Source organism: Sciurus carolinensis, chromosome 2, assembly GCF_902686445.1.
Source record: "Sciurus carolinensis chromosome 2, mSciCar1.2, whole genome shotgun sequence".
NCBI classification, from domain to species: Eukaryota; Metazoa; Chordata; class Mammalia; order Rodentia; family Sciuridae; genus Sciurus; species Sciurus carolinensis.
Window position 1 is genome coordinate 109,404,113 of NC_062214.1, and position 17,901 is coordinate 109,422,013.

The window sequence follows — 17,901 nt, forward strand, 5'->3', positions numbered from 1 at the left end:
CAAGTATAAGCGCTTCACTCAAAGAAGCTCCATTCTGTGGCCATGGATAATCATTTTATTCATCATGGAGCTGGTCATAAACCAGTCATCAGAAGACTATGATAAAAAGTTCAATGCACACTCAATGACACTAGACAAATATTTAAAGAGCAGGTCCTGATGAAAGACAGTCTAATGTAAGTTAAATAAGTTATGATTTTGCTAATAGGCCAGCACACTCATTTCATACTTACAACATTATTCAGCCTCCTGACAATTAATTTTATACAAAGCCTAATAACACTTTTCTCATTGTATTACTCTCTCAGATTTTTTGTTCTAGTCTGGTACTTCTCAAAGTATTTATCTGATTGAGGAGAAAATATATTATTTGAAGAGGTTACGTAAAGTAAGATGCTTAGCTAATTAAGTATAGAATTGGGGATTGGGACATAGCTTGGTGATAGAGGGCTTGCTTAGCATTCTTGAGGCCCTGGGTTCAATCCCCAGCACTGAAAAAAAATTAATAAAGAATTAATCACCAGAAAAGACTATAGGGATTCAGACAAGTGAGAATTCACTATGACTTGGAATGGTTAGAGTAAAGGGTACAAGAAAAAATGGCTTCAAGTAAGTCATACAGAAAAAAAAAAAAAAAGTAAGTCATACAGGAGACTAATATTTAAATAAGTTTAGAAGAATAATTTAAAGTAGGAATAATAGCCTGGGCATAAACACAGAAGCATAAATAAGCATAGTTTGTATAGGGAACAGTGAAAAATTATCTAGGTTGAAATTTCAGTAATTGGTTGAAGACATGGTTAGTTACTGTAAGTAAAACTAGTTTGTACAGAATCTTTAATGTCTGGCAGAGGTGTCTGATATTTAATCATGGCATTTCATCCATAAAATCACTTCCATGACCAAAAAGCCTTACAGATAAAATGCTGTGAGAAGGATAACTGCCTAATGATGAAAATGATAGATTAGATGGACAGAGTGGCTATAGAAGCAACAGTTAGAAGTCTGTTTGGGAATCATGAGAGGAGGTGGTATTGATATAGCATTGATTACCCCTCAAAAGGAAAAGAAACATTTGAAAAAGGAATTAATGGGTTTTAATAATATGTTGGGAGGGCTGGGGAGATAGCTCAGTTGGTAGAGTGCTTGCCTTTCAAGCACAAAGCCCTGTGTTCAATCCCCAGCACCGCATAAAAATAATAATAATAATTATAATTTGGCATTAGGGAATGAAGAGTGAAGATTACTGAAAAATGAAGTAAGGAATAAAGGTGCCATGAGAGACATAGGAAAATCAAACTAGGGATGAGGGGAGCAGGTGTGAGGGATGTCAGGAGTTTCTTTGTAGAAATATCTAGCAGCCACTTGGGAATTCAGTAAGCAAAATCAGGCACAGACACTAAAATGTGGGAAGTATCCATAAAACCTTGATGACTGAAGTGCTAAACAGCCTAGTTTTCCAAAGGAGCAGATGTTAAAAAAAAAAAAAAAAAGATGAGGGCAGCAGACCTTACTTACTTGAGGCTTATGCAAAGACAAATCTGTGAAGAAAATGCAGAAAGAGGATCAGAGATGAAGAAAAAATAGGTCAGAACACTGACATACCAAAAGGAGAGTTTAAAAAAAAAAGCAGCAAAAAATGCCCAGTTTTCAAGTAAGAACAAGAAAATTGACCCAGCAAGTAGTAATTTGAGAACTGAATGTTTTACTTTCTTTTTTTTTTCCCCCTCACGTGTGGACTGTGAAGATCTTTGTATCTGCAATTCAAATTAATATTTTTTTTCTTTCTTTCTTTCCATCCTTCCCTCCCTTCTTTTCTTTCAGTGCTCACAGGGATCAAACACAGCCTGTGCATGCTAGGCAAGCATTCTACCACTAAACTACACTCCCGACCCTCAAATGAATATCTTTTTAAATTCAATCATTTTGGTTCAACATTTAGAGAAAGGATCTATAAAAAGGCATACAACCCTTTTTATAGCTTGACATGGGCTGACTTGTATTCCTCCAAAGTCATATGTTAAAGTTCTAACTTCTATTATCTCAGAATGTGGCTGTATTTGGAGAAACAGCCTTTAAAGAGGTAATTAAGGTAAAATGAGGTATATGGGTGGTCTTAATCCAATGTGACTGGTATCCTTATAAAAAAGAGATCAGGACACAAACAACACAGACCCAGGGATAACCATGTGAGCATACAGTGGGAAGGTGGCCATCTGTAAGCCAAGAAGTGAGGCCTTAGGAAAAAACAAAACAAACAGCAACAACAAAAACTTGATCTTGAACATCAAGGCTTCAGAATTGTGAGAAAACAAATATTTGTTGGTTGAGCCAACCAGCCTGTAATATTTTGTTATGTCAACCCTAGCAAACTAATATAAGCTTTATTTTAAAACCCTGTCATAAAGCTTTTTAAATACACTTTGAAACTAGATTTTTTGCATCTTAAAAAGATCATATTGTTTTTAAGCCAGACAATCAAGTATGTGGAATTATGTATTGTAGTTATTAAGGAAAGTGACTAGATAAAACTATTAATAAGTAATTCTAATGTTACTTTAAAATTAGTAACATAAGTTCAACCCTCAAAAAACTTAGAAGCTAATGGAAAACCCCTATCAATACCTATAAAAAGGCTATGACTTTCTGTTCCTCTATTTTTTATTTCAGACTATAAAGTGGTTTCTAAACATGGCTGCCTTTCAGAATCACCTGGGAAGTATTTCAAAATGGAGATTCTCAGATCCCTCCCTCAGACATTTTAGTTCAGTGGTCTGAGATAGGGCCTAAGAATCTATATTTCTTTGAAATGTCCTTAGGTGATTGTCATATACTGCCAGATTTGGTGATCACTGCAATAAAGTACAAGGAATGAAAAGAGAAAGGTTTTCAAGCAAACCAAAAATGTAGGATGATTACTCTTTACCACTTAATAGCTATCAGTCTACACAGAGTCACCAGATAAAGAATCAAAGTTAAAGTAAGCAGTGAATAATGAACATAGTGGAAAACTAATGCAAAAGGTTATCCAGATGTACCTACATGCTCATAACTCTCTATTGCTAATAGTCAGTATTAGTGCTTTTACACAGAAATATTTGTATTTGTTTTACTAAGCATGAGTGGAAACTGTGTTATTTTTCTGTTTTAACATACCTATAGGCAGCGTCACTGTACCAAAAGATCATTAAAAGTACCACTATCCAAAATATTAGCCTAGGTATTATTGATGGGATACTATGTAAGAGGAAATAAGTAGCCAACAGCCTTTTGAGTGTTCCAAACCACACCTATACAGGTTCAGTAAAAACTTTTAGCACCTATCCAAATAAATGATTAATATATTTACCTTCACTATTCATTAACTAATTAACAGTTTTCTGCTAGTCAGCTCAGTAACCTGGCAAATATAGGCAGAGAACACACACAAGGACAGACAGCTGTCCCTGGGGAAGGAAGCATTCCAGGCAAAGTCAACTCTCTTACAACTGTTCTATAGTCTGCTCTGTGTATGTAATTCAAAATTATATACACATCATTTAAGTTTTGTCATGCTCTACTGGGCATCATAGTACACACCTATAATCCCAGCAACTTGGAAGGCTAAAGCAAGAAGGATCCCAAGTTTGAGGCCATCCTCAGCAACTTAGCAACACTCTGTCTTAAAATAAAAAATACAAAGGGCTCAGGATAGAGCTTGAGTGGTAAAGCACCCCTGGGTTCAATCCATAGTACAAAAGAAAAAAAAAAAGTTTTGTCAAGCTTTGTTTAGTGCCTTATCTTTGAATATCTGAACTGAAATGTTATATTCTATTTAAAAGTATTTCATATATAAAATTACATTAAATAGTTACTTATATTAAAAGTTGGCCATTCTGAGCTATATTGTATTTTACCCTCATTTTGATTGAATCTCACTTTACTGGCTTAAAGCAGCAAACATAATAATAATGCTCTTCAAGATAAGAACATTATTAGGGCTGGGGAGATAGCTCAGCTGGTAGAGTGCTTGCCTCACAAGCACAAGGCCCTGAGTTCGATCCCCAGTACCGCGCAAAAAAAAAAAGATAAGAGCATTAGAGGGAAAAAGTAACTTTTGAAGAATGCATCTCACAAGCTCATGTTAAAAACAATTTATATTGTTATATATCACTTCATAATAGGACAATATATGATATTTTAAATACTTCTAAGGATGAAAATAACCATGACTAACCTTTAAACTCTGGATATTCTAGGTACCTAAAAGTAATGAGAATGAAGAGTTGGATCAGCACAATCAGCACAAAAAGGACCCGGGCCTGCAGAGAAAAAAGATGTTAATGTGAATAGATATATGGGCACAGCTCCAGTGAAGGCTTTCAAACTGACCTCATTAACAAAAGTGAAAATGACATCTGTGATATTATGATATAATAAGAAATATGAGTTTTGGTTTTCAACTTCAGCTTTTGGGCACAGCTCCTAAAAACCCTTATGATTTTCTAAATGGTAACAGAAAAAAATAAAGCATCTTTTGTTATATTTGGTTTTTGTCCCTAGCTCCTGGACAAGCTGTGGAATGATAAAGAAAAGGAGTGTCTTCTCTGATGAATAACAAGACTATTTCAACCACACCTGAGTTCATGTTAATAAGGGAACTTTTAGAAAGCTCTTAAGGATGGAGGTTGGTTATTATGGGAGCCAACCATGTTGTCACATCACTCCCCAACTTTGCCCTCCAGAGATGGGAGAGAGGTTATAGGTTGAATTAATCACTAATGGTCAAGGATTTAAACAACCATGCCTATTTAATGAAACCTCCATAAAAACCCTAACTGAAGGGGTTCAGAGAGCTTCCAGGTTGGTGAATATGTGGAGTTGCTGGGAAAGCGGCATGTGTTTGGGGAGGGCATGGAAGTTCACACCCAACCCCCATACCTTACCCTAGTATCTCTTCCATTTGGCTGTTCCTGAGTTGTATTCTCTCCTAAACCAATAATCTAGTAAGTACACTATTTTCCTGAGTTCTGGGAGGCTTTCTAGGAAAATTTTGAACCTGAGGAAGGAAGCCATGGGAACCTCCAATTTACAGCCAGTTGGTCAGAAGCACAGGTGACATCTGGACTTATGATTGGTTTTGGGGGTGGTGGGTAGTAAGGAGGGTTTCTAAGATTAAGCTCTTAACCTGTGGGGTCTGTGCTAACTTCCAGCAGTTAGTGTCAGAATTATGTTGAACTGTGTAACGCACATGAATTGGTGTTAGAAATGTGTAATTACAGAGAGAAAAGCAATTTTCATGCTGGGTGTGATGGCTCATGCCTGTAATCCCAGCAGCTCAGGAAGCTGAGGCAGGAGGATCTCAAGTTCAAAGCTAGCCTCACCAAAAGCGAGGTGCTAAGCAACTCGTTTATATTTTGTATAAAACATAAAATAGGGATGGGGATGTGGCTTAGTAGTCAAGTGCCCCTGAGCCCCTGAGTTCAATACCAGGTACCAAAAAAAAAAAAAAAAAAAAAAAGAGAGAACGAAAGAAAGAAAAGAAAAGCAAGTTTCTTTTTTTTCTTTTTTTTTTTTTTTAAATACCATTAACAAAAAAAGACTATAAGAAAAATACAAGTAGCCAGGTGCAGTGGCTATAATCCCAGCAACTTAGGAAGTGAAGCAGGAGGATCATAAGTTAAAGGTCAGCCTCAGCAACTTAGCAAGACCCTCAGTAACTTAGTAAGACCCTCCCAAACTAAAAAATAAAAGACTGGGGATATTGCTCAGTGAAAAAGTGCCCCTGGGTCCTGGGTTCAATTCCCAGTACCAAAATAAATAAATAAAAATAAATAAATACACATATTAAAGAGAATCAAACATCTGATCCAGTAATAAAGAAAATTATAAGTTCCCTCAGCTTAAATTGGAGATAAGTAGTTTATATAGTTAAATTAAACTTTGAAGTTAAAATTGTCTACTTTCATTGTACTAGGAGAAGGATAATTTGTTTGGTTTTATTTAAAGTTCCGTAAGAAGGAAAAAACTATCCAGCACACTGCAGACTGAGTGAGCAGACTATATTTTCTTCTGCTTTCTCCACAAGAAGTCATTTATTTAGAGATTAACTAATATGAAAGAGACCTCTGAGCTAGGTACTTGCTTCTAAAAGTATGACCTTCAGACTATCACTGCAATCACATTTAGCCTATAAGGGATACAGAATCCTAGGCCCCATCTCAGACCTATTGAATCCAAATCTACAATTAATATTCTCAGGTGATTCATTTATGCATCCAAATTCCCAAAGTTTGATCTACATGACTATTAAAAACCTCCCAAAGAAAAATTTTAAAATGACCCAAAAAATCATAGTACAGAAATATAAATGCCCATTAATCACATTTTTAAAAAAGCTCAATCACACAAGTAATCGAAATAATAGTAATTTCACATGTTAAGTCTGAGGATATACCCCCTAAAGCTATCTCAGGAGATGAAATTAAGAGAGGTTGAATTTTTCTTTTCAAATTTTTAATAAATAACTTTTTGTATTTTTTATTAATGTCCAGGATAAATTAGATCTTAGGAAGGTAGAGTATAAATTGAAACCACTTCTCCAAAGATAATTTAATAGTGGATATTAGAAACAAAAAAAAAATACTCATTTATTCAATAAATACTGAGGGTTTACTATATGCTAGGCATTCCAACCAAAGATCCCTGATCTCATTGGACTTATATTTTAATGAGAGAAGATAGAAAAAAAGTGAATATAATATAATAAATAATTTGTATAATTATATAATAAAGAAAGGAAGTAAATAAAACATTACACTCACCTTTGATCTAGCAAGTTACTTCTAGGAATTGATCCCAAGAAATGATGTTAGCAATATATGCCAAAACTTAGTTAAAACCATTATTTATGTAGTAGAGGGAAAATTTGGAAACAAATTCCCAAAAATAGACAAGTAGTTAAATATGCTAAGGCAAATCTGTTTTTTTATACCTTTATTTTATTTATTTTTTATGTGGTGCTGAAGATTGAACCCAGAACACCTGTAAGGCAAGTGCTCTACCACTGAGCCACAACCCCAGCCCCAAGGCAAATCTTAACTAAGGCATATCTTTATTTAGTCATTTGCCTAAAATACCTTAATAAATTAAGGTGTATATTAAGGTATTTATTAGTATAATAATGTGTGTCTTAACATAATATAGCTAATATCACATAAAATAATATAGTCAGGTAAAGAGGTATGCACCTGTAATCTCAGCTACTCAGGAGACTAAGTCAGGATAATTGCTTGAGCCCAGGAGTTCAAGACCAGCCTGGGTAACATAGTGAGACTCCACTTAAAGAAAAAGTATACATCGATATGGAAAATAGTCAAAACAAATTCCTCAATGGGAAAAAATCAGACAGAAAAAAAGAACAAATGTATAATATTAGAGGGGCAAGGGATATAGCTCAATGGTAAAAGCCTTATCTAGAATGCACAGGCACTAGGTTTGATCCCCAGCATCATCCAAAAAAAAAAAAATCACTTTTTATATTAAAGACTCATATACAAGTATACAATAATACAATGGTTATAATGAACAGTGGATTATGTGGATTTGATCTTACTTTATTTCTTAATTTTCCAAGTTTTCCACATTGAGCATGTTATTTTATATATATATATATATATGCCCATATATGTATATACACACACACACACACACACACATACATATATATATATATATACATGCACATATATATATTTGGTTGTAGACAGACCCAATACTGTTTTTTATTTATTTATTTATTTTTATGTGATGCTCAGGATTGAACCCAGTACCTCACATATGCTAGGCAAGTACTCTACCACTGAGCTACAACCCACGCTCCCAGCACGTGTTATTTTTATGGGAAGAAATATTCTTTTACTTTATCCCAATTTTAAAGAGATTATACTGTATTTTGTGAATTCCCTACAATATATACTGGTATTTGCCTAGAAAAATTAAATTAAAAAATACATTTTAAAAAAAGAAATATTATTTTAAAAGTTTTAATCCTGGATTGGGTGTGTGACTCATTGCAGAGTGCCTAACCTAAGTGAGGCCCTAGGTTAAATAAATAAATAAAATTAAAATAATAGGGCTGGGTCTGTAGCTCAGTGGCAGTGCACTTGCCTAGCATGTGAAAGGCACTGGATTCAATCCTCAGTACCCATAAAAATAAACAAAATAGGAGATCCAAGATGGCAGACTAGAGGGAGGCTGCATTCCTTGTCGTCCGTAACTCCGGTTTCAAGCAGAGGATATCTGTTTCTCAGTGAGGCAGTTTTTGCTGCTTATCGATTCCCTGGTGTTTACTCCATTTGTCTGCTGTGATGACCTGCAGTCTGCCAGCATATTGACGCCTTTTTTGAGTGCAGATTGCTCACTGTCAGACGCCTATCATCCACCATTTGCCTGCCTCTGGCCGGTCCATCGCCTGCCTTACACCTATCCATCACCCAACGCATGAGGTTCACCTCCCAATCGTCCGACAATAGTCAGCAAACTGATCACCGACAGCCAATGGAGCACCAGCTGCCTGCTGTTGCCTGGAAGTTCACTGTTACAGTACCTGCAGGTTTGATTACACGTGGCTGTCGCCAATTTGAGACAACAGTCAGGCCCCATAGGAACCCTGGCTGGACTGACTGAGCCCATCTCCAGGATCCCTCAGACCAACCGATCACTCCCTGCCTCTGGGGCCCTCACATCGACTGACTGACTGCTCCCTGCCGCCAGGACCCCCAGACCAACTGACTGTGCCCTATCACTGGGACCCCAGACCGACTGATTGCAACCAGCCTCCAGGATCCCACAACCACACCAAACACACCCGACCTCCAGGACCCCTGCCTGACCAAACGCATCCTGCCTCCAGGACCTCCTGCTGACCACGTCCACACCCAGAGCTGTAGCTCCCAATTTGCCAACACATTTGGAAGCCAGAGTGGCCATCTTGGATAATCCTAGAAGCTGTAGCTCTGATCTTTGGGTGGGGCAAAAACCCATCCTGAGACACCTGCTGGAGGCTTGAAGCTCATTATCAGGTACCTCTCATGCATCAGGCTACTGAAGACTGGGAGGATTCATTACTATATAACTGTTATACTGTAGATTTTTCTTTTTTCTACTTATTGAAAAAATTTAAGTTTTTATTTCTTTACTTTTTTTGCTCTCTTTTCCTTTTGTTTACCTGTTCCCTCAGAGTCTCTTTCTCCCTTTTTTGCATGCTAATATCCAACTTTTTTTGATTACACTCTCACACTTTCTATTATCTAGAACTTCTGTATATTCTTTTCTTATCCCATTAACAGCCACATTCTACATTCCTCTGCATCCTCTTTATACTCCATTAGAAACTGCAGACCTTATTGCAAATCTGTTTGTTTTACCAAAGATAATATTTGAAATCATTAGGTTTATTATGACAATTTTGTTGTTGTCCTCATAGGGGCTATTTGGTCTAGGATTGCATAGTGTCTGAATTGGGCACTGCTAATATTGATCTCCCCTTAAAGAAAAGGTTTTGGAAACCTATAGGGCCACTATAAGCCTATAGGGGGAAATCTGCAATACCTCAGATCTGCACTGCTAGAGGGGAAGATACATGAACAACATGAAAAAACAAGGGAAGAAAATGATCCAAACAAATCTAGATTCTATATTAATAGAATCCAATGACAGTATGGTAGCAGAAATGTCAGAAAAGGACTTCAGATTATACATGATTAAGATGATTCACGAAGCAAAGGATGAGATTAGAGAACAAATGCAGGCAATGAATGATAATACCAATAAGCTGAAAGAGCACCTGCAGGAAGTAAAAGATCATTTCAACAAAGAGAGATTCTCAAAAAAAACCAAACAGGAATCCTTGAAAAGAAGGAAACAATAAACCAAATAAAAAACTCAATGGAAAGCATCACCAAAAGACTAGACCACTTGGAAGAGAGAACCTCAGACAATGAAGACAAAATATTGAATCTTGAAAATAAAATTGCCCAAACAGAGAAGATGGTAAGAAATCATGAACAGAATCCCCAAGAACTATGGGACATCATGAAAGACCAAGTTTAAGAATTATTGGGATTGAGAAAGGCACAGGGATACAAACCAAAGGAATGAACAACCTATTCAATGAAATAATATCAGAAAATTTCCCAAGCCTGAAGAATGAAATGGAAAATCAAATACAAGAGGCTTACAGAACACCAAATGCACAAAATCACAACAGATCCACACCAAGGCACATTATAATGAAAATGCCTAACATTCAAAATAAAGATAGGATTTTGAAGGCCGCGAGAGAAAAGCATCAGATTACATATAGGGGATAACCAATAAGGATAGCAGTCGACTTCTCAACCCAGACTCTAAAAGCTAGAAGGGCCTGGAACAACGTATTTCAAGCTCTGAAAGAACATGGTTGCCAACCAAGAATCCCCTACCCAGCAAAACTAACCTTCAGATTTGAAGATGAAATAAAATCATTCCATGATAAACAACAGTTAAAAGAATTTACAAATAGAAAGCCTGTGTTATAGAATGTTCTCAACAAAATATTCCATGAGGAAGAAATGAAAAACAACAATGTAGATCAGCAAAGGGAGGAACTACCTTAGAGAAAAACCACTCAAAGGAGAAACCAAGCCAACGTAAAAACCAAAAATAAGCCAAATGACTGGGAATACAAATCATATCTCAATAATAACCCTGAACGTTAATGGCCTAAACTCATCAATCAAAAGACATAGACTGGCAGAATGGATTAAAAAGAAAGACCCAACGATTTGCTGCCTGCAAGAGACTCATCTCATAGAAAAAGACATCCACAGACTAAAGGTGAAAGGATGGGAAAAAACCTACCACGCACATGGACTCAGTAAAAAAGTGGGGGTTTCCATCCTTATATCAGATAAAGTGGACTTCAAGCCAAAGTTAGTCAGAAGGGATAAAGAAGGACATTTCATACTGCTTAAAGGAAACATAAATCAGGAAGACATAACGATACTAAATATTTATGCCCCAAACAATGGTGCATCCCTGTACATCAAACAAATCCTTCTCAATTTCAGGAATCACATAGACCATAACACAATAATTGTGGGTGACTTTAACGCACCACTGTCACCACTAGATAGATCTTCCAAACAAAATCCAACCAAAGAAACCATAGAACTCAATAACACAATCAATAACCTAGACTTAATAGACATATATAGAATATTCCATCCATCAGTGAGCGGATTCACTTTCTTCTCAGCAGCACATGGAACCTTCTCGAAAATAGACCATATGTTATGCCACAAAGCAGTTCTTAGGAAATGCAAAAAAATAGAGATACTACCTTGTGTTCTATCAGATCATAATGGACTGAGAATAGAAATCAATGACAAAAGAAAAAACAGAAATTACTCCAACACCTGAGACTAAATAATATGCTACTAAATGAAACATGGATAACAGAAAGCATCAGGGAGGAGATGAAAAAAATTCTTAGAGGTCAATGAGAATGACGATACAACATATCAAAATCTCTGGGACACTATGAAAGCGGTACTAAGAGGAAAATTCATTGCATGGAGCGCATTCCAGAAAAGAATGAAAAGTCAACAACTAAATGACCTAACATTACAGTTCAAAGCCCTAGAAAAAGAACAGAATAACAGCAAAAGTAGTAGAAGACAGGAAATAATTAAAATCAGAGCTGAAATCAATGATATTGAAACAAAAGAAACAATTCAAAAAATTGACAAAACAAAAAGTTGGTTCTTTGAGAAAGTAAACAAAATAGACAAACCCTTAGCTACACTAACAAAGCGAAGGAGAGAGAAAACTCAAATTACTAAAATTTGTGATGAAAAAGGAAATATCACGACAGACACCACTGAGATACATAACATAATGAGAAGCTACTTTGAAAATCTGTATTCCAACAAAATAGAAACTACCAAAGATATTGACAAATTTCTAGAGACATATGCTCCTCCCAAACTGAACCAGGAGGACATACACAATTTAAACAGATCAATATCAAGCAATGAAATAGAAGAAGCCATTAAAAATCTACCATTCAATAAAACCCCAGGACCAGACGGATTCTCAGCCAAGTTCTACAAGACCTTCAAAGAAGAACTCATTCCTCTCAAAGTATTCCAGGAAATAGAAAAGGAGGGTACCCTACCGAACTCATTCAATGAAGCTAATATCACCCTCATACCCAAACCAGGCAAAGACACATCAAGGAAAGAAAATTTTAGACCAATATCCTTGATGAATATAGATGCAAAGATCCTTAACAAAATATTAGCAAACCGTATCCAAAAACATATTAAGGAAATTGTGCACCACGATCACTTGGGGTTCATCCCTGGAATGCAAGGATGGTTTAACATCTGTAAATCAATAAACGTAATCCATCATGTCAGTACACTTAAGGATAAGAATCATATGGTTATTTCAATTGACGCAGAAAAAGCATTCAACAAAATACAACACCCCTTCATGCTCAAAACACTAGAAAAATAGGGATAGTAGGAACATACCTGAACATTGTAAAGGCTATTTATGCTAAGCCCATGGCCAACATCATTCTTAATGGAGAAAAACTGAAACCATTCCCTTTAAAAACGGGAACAAGACAGGGATGTCCTCTTTCACCACTTCTATTCACCATTGTCCTCGAAACTTTAGCCCGAGCAATTAGGCAGACCAAAGAAATTAAAGGGATACAAATAGGAAAAGAGGAACTAAAGCTGTCACTATTTGCGGATGACATGATTCTATATTTAGAGGATCCAAAAACCTCCTCCAGAATACTTCTAGACCTCATCAATGAATTCAGCAAAATAGCAGGCTATAAAATCAACATGCATAAATCTAAAGCATTTTTATACGCAAGCAACGAAACAGCTGAAAGGGAAATGAGGAAAACAACTCCATTTGCAATAGACTCAAAAAAAAAATAAAATAAAATACTTGGGAATCAATCTAACCAAAGGGGTAAAAAAAGTCTACAATGAAAACTACAAAACACTGAAGAAAGAAATTGAGGAGGACCTTAGAAGATGGAAAGATCTCCCATGTTCTTGGATAGGCAGAATTAATATTGTCAAAATGGCCATACTACCAAAAGTGCTATACAGATTCAATGCAATTCCAATTAAAATCCCAATGACGTACCTTACAGAAATAGAGCAAGCAATCATGAAATTCATCTGGAAGAATAAGAAACCCAGAAAGCTAAAGCAATCCTTAGCAGGAAGAATGAAACAGGGGGTATCGCAATACCAGAACTTCAACTCTACTACAAAGCAATAGTAACAAAAATGGCAAGGTATTGGCACCAAAATAGACAGGTAGATCAATGGTACAGAATAGAGGACATGGACACAAACTCAAATAAATACAATTTTCTCATACTAGACAAAGGGTCCAAAATATGCAATGGAGAAAAGATAGCCTCTTCAACAAATGGTGCTGGGAAAACTGGAAATCCACATGCAACAGAATGAAACTAAACCCCTATCTCTCACCCTGCACAAAAATCAACTCACAATGGATAAAGGACCTTGAAATCAGACCAGAGACCCTGCAACTTATAGAAGAAAGAGTAGGTCCAAATCTTCAACTTGTTGGCTTAGGATCAGACTTCCTTAACAGGACTCCCATAGCACAAGAAATAAAAGCAAGAATCAATAACTGGGATAGATTCAAACTAAATAGCTTTCTCTCAGCAAAGGAAACTATCAGCAATGCGAAGAGAGAGCTTACAGAGTGGGAGAATATCTTTGCCACTCATACTTCAGATAGAGCGCTAATTTCCAGAATATATAAAAAACTCAAAAAACTCTACACCAAGAATACAAATAACCCAATCAACAAATGGGCTAAGGATATGAACAGACGCTTCACAGAAGGAGATCTACAAGCAATCAACAAAAATATGAAAAAATGTTCACCATCTTTACTAATAAGAGAAATACAAATGAAAACTACCCTAAGATTCCATCTCACCCCAATTAGAATGGCGATTATCAAGAATACAAGCAACAATAGGTGTTGGAGAGGATGTGGGGAAAAAGGTACACTCATACATTGCTGGTGGGGATGCAAATTAGTGCAGCCACTCTGGAAAGCAGTGTGGAGATTCCTTAGAAAACTTGGAATGGAACCACCATTTGACCCAGCTATCCCACTCCTTGGCCTATACCCAAAGGACTTAAAGTCAGCATACTACACAGATACAGCCACATCAATGTTCATAGCTGCTCAATTTACAATGACCAGACTGTGGAACCAACCTAGATGTCCTTCAATTGATGAATGGATAAAGAAACTGTGGTATATATACACAATGGAATATTACTCAGGTATAAAGAATAATAAAATTACAGCATTTCCAGGCAAATGAATGAAATTGGAGAATATCATGCTAAGTGAGATAAGCCAATCTCAAAAATCCAAAAGACAAATGATCTCACTGATAAGCGGATGATGACACATAATGGGGGGTCGGAGGGGGGCAAGAATGAAGGAAGGAGGGACTGTATAGAGGGAAAAGAGAGGTGGGAGGGGTTGGGGGAATGAAAAAATAATGGAATGAATCAAACATCATTACCCTATGTAAATGTATGATTACACAAATGGTATGCTGTTACTCCATGTACAAACAGAGAAACAACATGTATCCCATTTGTTTACAATAAAAATAAATTTAAAAAAATAAAAATAAAAAATAAACAAAATAAAGGTATTATGTCCATCTACAACAAAAAATATTTTTAAAAAATTTAAAATAATAAATAAAATTATTATAATTAGTTGTAATAGTAGTAGTAAATAATTAACTTAAAAGTCTTAATTCCAGTCAGCACCTAGAATTTCCTTACTCATCCTGGTTTTATGGCATTAATTAGAACTAGGTCCTAAATTACTTGTTCATGTCTCTGCTTCTTTTAATTCAAAACGACTTAAAATCATTTTATTCTTCTAGACAATATCTAAACTTTAATTTTATAAGGTTCTGCTTTCATTACACATGATTATATTATTTAGAACTTTGCATTTATCAAATCCAATAAAAACACATGTAACATTTAATTGAATTCACTTACCACCATGCAGTGGTCAGTAAGAAGAATAAATGATGCCAGGGGATTAAATGTGAGATGAATATTCTCTTGAACAGAAAATATGTGGTGAACACTCTTACTTCTTCCAGCAGAATCCTAGTTAGAAGCATAGCAGAGAAGTGACTTTCATGCATATTTAGATATGTATAATGTTCTAAATTATGTGCATAACTGACAAGAGAGTTTGCAATAACTTTTACCAGTTATCTTTGTTGAATAGCTACCTTTTTTGTCACTTACTTTTGAGTGTCCCTATAAGTGCTTTTGACAGAATTTCTTTTAGACCCTATAATTCTAGATTTGAAAATACCAGCATATACTCATAATGTATTTTCTTTTTCAAGAAATCTTTTTCCCTCTGTTCACTGAAAAGTAATAATAAACCCATAACAGCAATGAGCTAGCAGGACTAGTGCTCAGATTGTAGACTCAAAAAAACATTTTTAACTACAAGGAAACAGTGCTTCTTAGAAAAATGACTGATTCCAGGTTTTAAGTAAGAAATGCAAAAGAACTTGGAATATCTTGTCATACCAGAAACTAAAAAGCTAATGAAGAATAATGGGATTGCGTCAAAGAAGTTAGTGGTCAACATGAAGAGGGTTCCATCAGCCAAAGATGGGCCAATTTGAGTATCAAAAATAATAAATGCTAGGGCTGGGATTGTGGCTCTGTGTGAGGGACTGGGTTCAATCCTCAGCACCACATAAAAATTAATTAATTAATTAATTAATTAATAATAAAGGTTAAAAAAGAGAATGCTTTAAAAAAAGAATAAATGCAATGGATTGAAATATCAAATAAGTATAAGTATATATATCTAAATATCTATATCTGTATATCTATATCTATATATCTTTATCTATATATATGTAGTTGGAATTCATAATGATACAAAAAGTAAATGACTCATTAGTGACCTTTGGCAGATGCTAAAAACCAACTCATTATTCTGAAAACTGGTTTAGAAAAGTGGGGTTTGGGAAAGAATCAAGAATTTATCCTGCATTTTCTTTAGAAACTCCATACCTAGGAACTAAATAGATGAGGGAATTTTTTTCTTTATAAGACTATTCTCATTACTACTCCTATAATAAGGAGAAAGATTTGAAAATCGCCATTTTATAGATGAAGAAAAAATGAGGGGCTGGGGTTGTGGCTCAGTGGTAGAGCCCTTGCCTAGCATGTATGAGGCACTGGGTTTGATTCTCAGCACCACATATACATAAATAAAATAAATGTCCATTGACAACTAAAAAAATATTTTGAAAAAGAAAAGAAAAAATTAATCTTGGCAAAAGTCATTGATGACTGCTAAAAACCCTTAGATGAAAAACTGATGGATATGTAAGCTAGCAGTGTAATAGAGGTGACTTGACTAGCTCACAAGGGTCAACTATTAAATTTTCAGGAATTTTACAGGCTGCTTAGCATTATGTTGGTACCTTAAAATCAATCATGGTAGGAATATTTTTATTATGGAAACTGGCACCGCCATAATCCATCCTAAATTGATTGTTAAATATTTGCCAGCACGCCATTAGACAAGGATACCAACACTAGAATATACTGATCAATGTTAGTGTTACAAAAAGAGACAGCCAAGTATTGTAGGTACCCTGATAAAAGCAAAAACATCTAATGAAGTAGTTTTGTCAAAAATCAGACTCAAATCTTATCACATTTCTAAATCTACCTACAAGTTATAAAAACTGTTGGGGGCAGGCAGAAGAATATGTTAAATGACACCAAACTGATGTAAACAGCAAAAATTCTGAAGAAACTTTATAGGACCAAAGATCTGGATTCCAAAACAAACACAAAGTAAGGAAAAAAAGGAGACATAGAGAGAAACCTACAGAGTAAAGGAGATGGCAGAAACAAGTCAGCTAATTTCAGTGTATGCGCCTTGTCTGGATTCTGATTTGAACCAAACAAGTGCGTGTGTGTGTGTGTGTGTGTGTGTGTGTGTGTGTAGCAAATTGGAAAAAACTGAACACTAGCTGGGGTAGTTTGATATTAAGGCATTACTATTAACTTTTTCAGATGTGCCATAGTATCAGGGTTGTGTTTTTTAAACAGTATTTCTTTTAGTGATTTATACTGACATATTTGCAGATGAAATGATACTAGGGTGCAGGGAGGGGAGAAGTAGATAGGAGTATAGGTGAAACAAGACTGGTAATGAGCTGGTAATTGTTGAGACATGCTGATAAGAGTCATGGAATTCATTAGAGTACTATCTCTTTTTTAAATTTGTTCTTTTTAAATATATATGATAGTAGAATGTACTTTGACATACTATACATACATGGAGTATAATTCTAATTAGGATTCCATTCTTGTGGTTGAGAATGATGTGGAATTACACTGGTTGTATATTCATAGGCAAACAACATAAGAAAGTTATGTCTAATTAAGTCTACTGTCTTTCTTATTCTCCTCTACCTCCCTTCCCTTCATTCCCTTTTGTCTAATCCAATGGACTTCTATTCTTTCCCTCCCCACCCTCCCTTGTTGCGGGTTAGCATTCACATACAGAGAGAACATTCGGCCTTTGGTATTTGGGGACTGGCTTATTTCATTTGGCATGATATTCTCCAGTTCCCTCTATTTACTAGTAAATGCCATAATTTCATTATTATGATGGAGTAATATTCCATTGTATATACGTACCACATTTTCTTTATCCATTCATCTGTTGAAGGGCACCTGGTTGGTTCCATAGCTTAGCTATTGTGAGTGGACCTGC

The 17,901-nt window shown here is 35.7% G+C and overlaps 1 protein-coding gene across 4 annotated transcripts in view; it reads right to left on the reverse strand.

The window, feature by feature from the left end:
* Nucleotides 1-17,901, reverse strand: part of Tmem62 (transmembrane protein 62) — a 47,791-nt gene that overhangs the window by 8,174 nt on the left and 21,716 nt on the right. For all 4 annotated transcript variants that reach the window (XM_047542272.1, XM_047542274.1, XM_047542276.1 and 1 more), the window contains 2 exons: nucleotides 15,132-15,245; nucleotides 4,217-4,301 (listed from right to left, as the gene is read on the reverse strand). In XM_047542272.1, coding sequence (XP_047398228.1) covers nucleotides 4,217-4,301; nucleotides 15,132-15,245 — 199 coding nt within the window. The remainder of the gene's footprint in view (nucleotides 1-4,216; nucleotides 4,302-15,131; nucleotides 15,246-17,901) is intronic.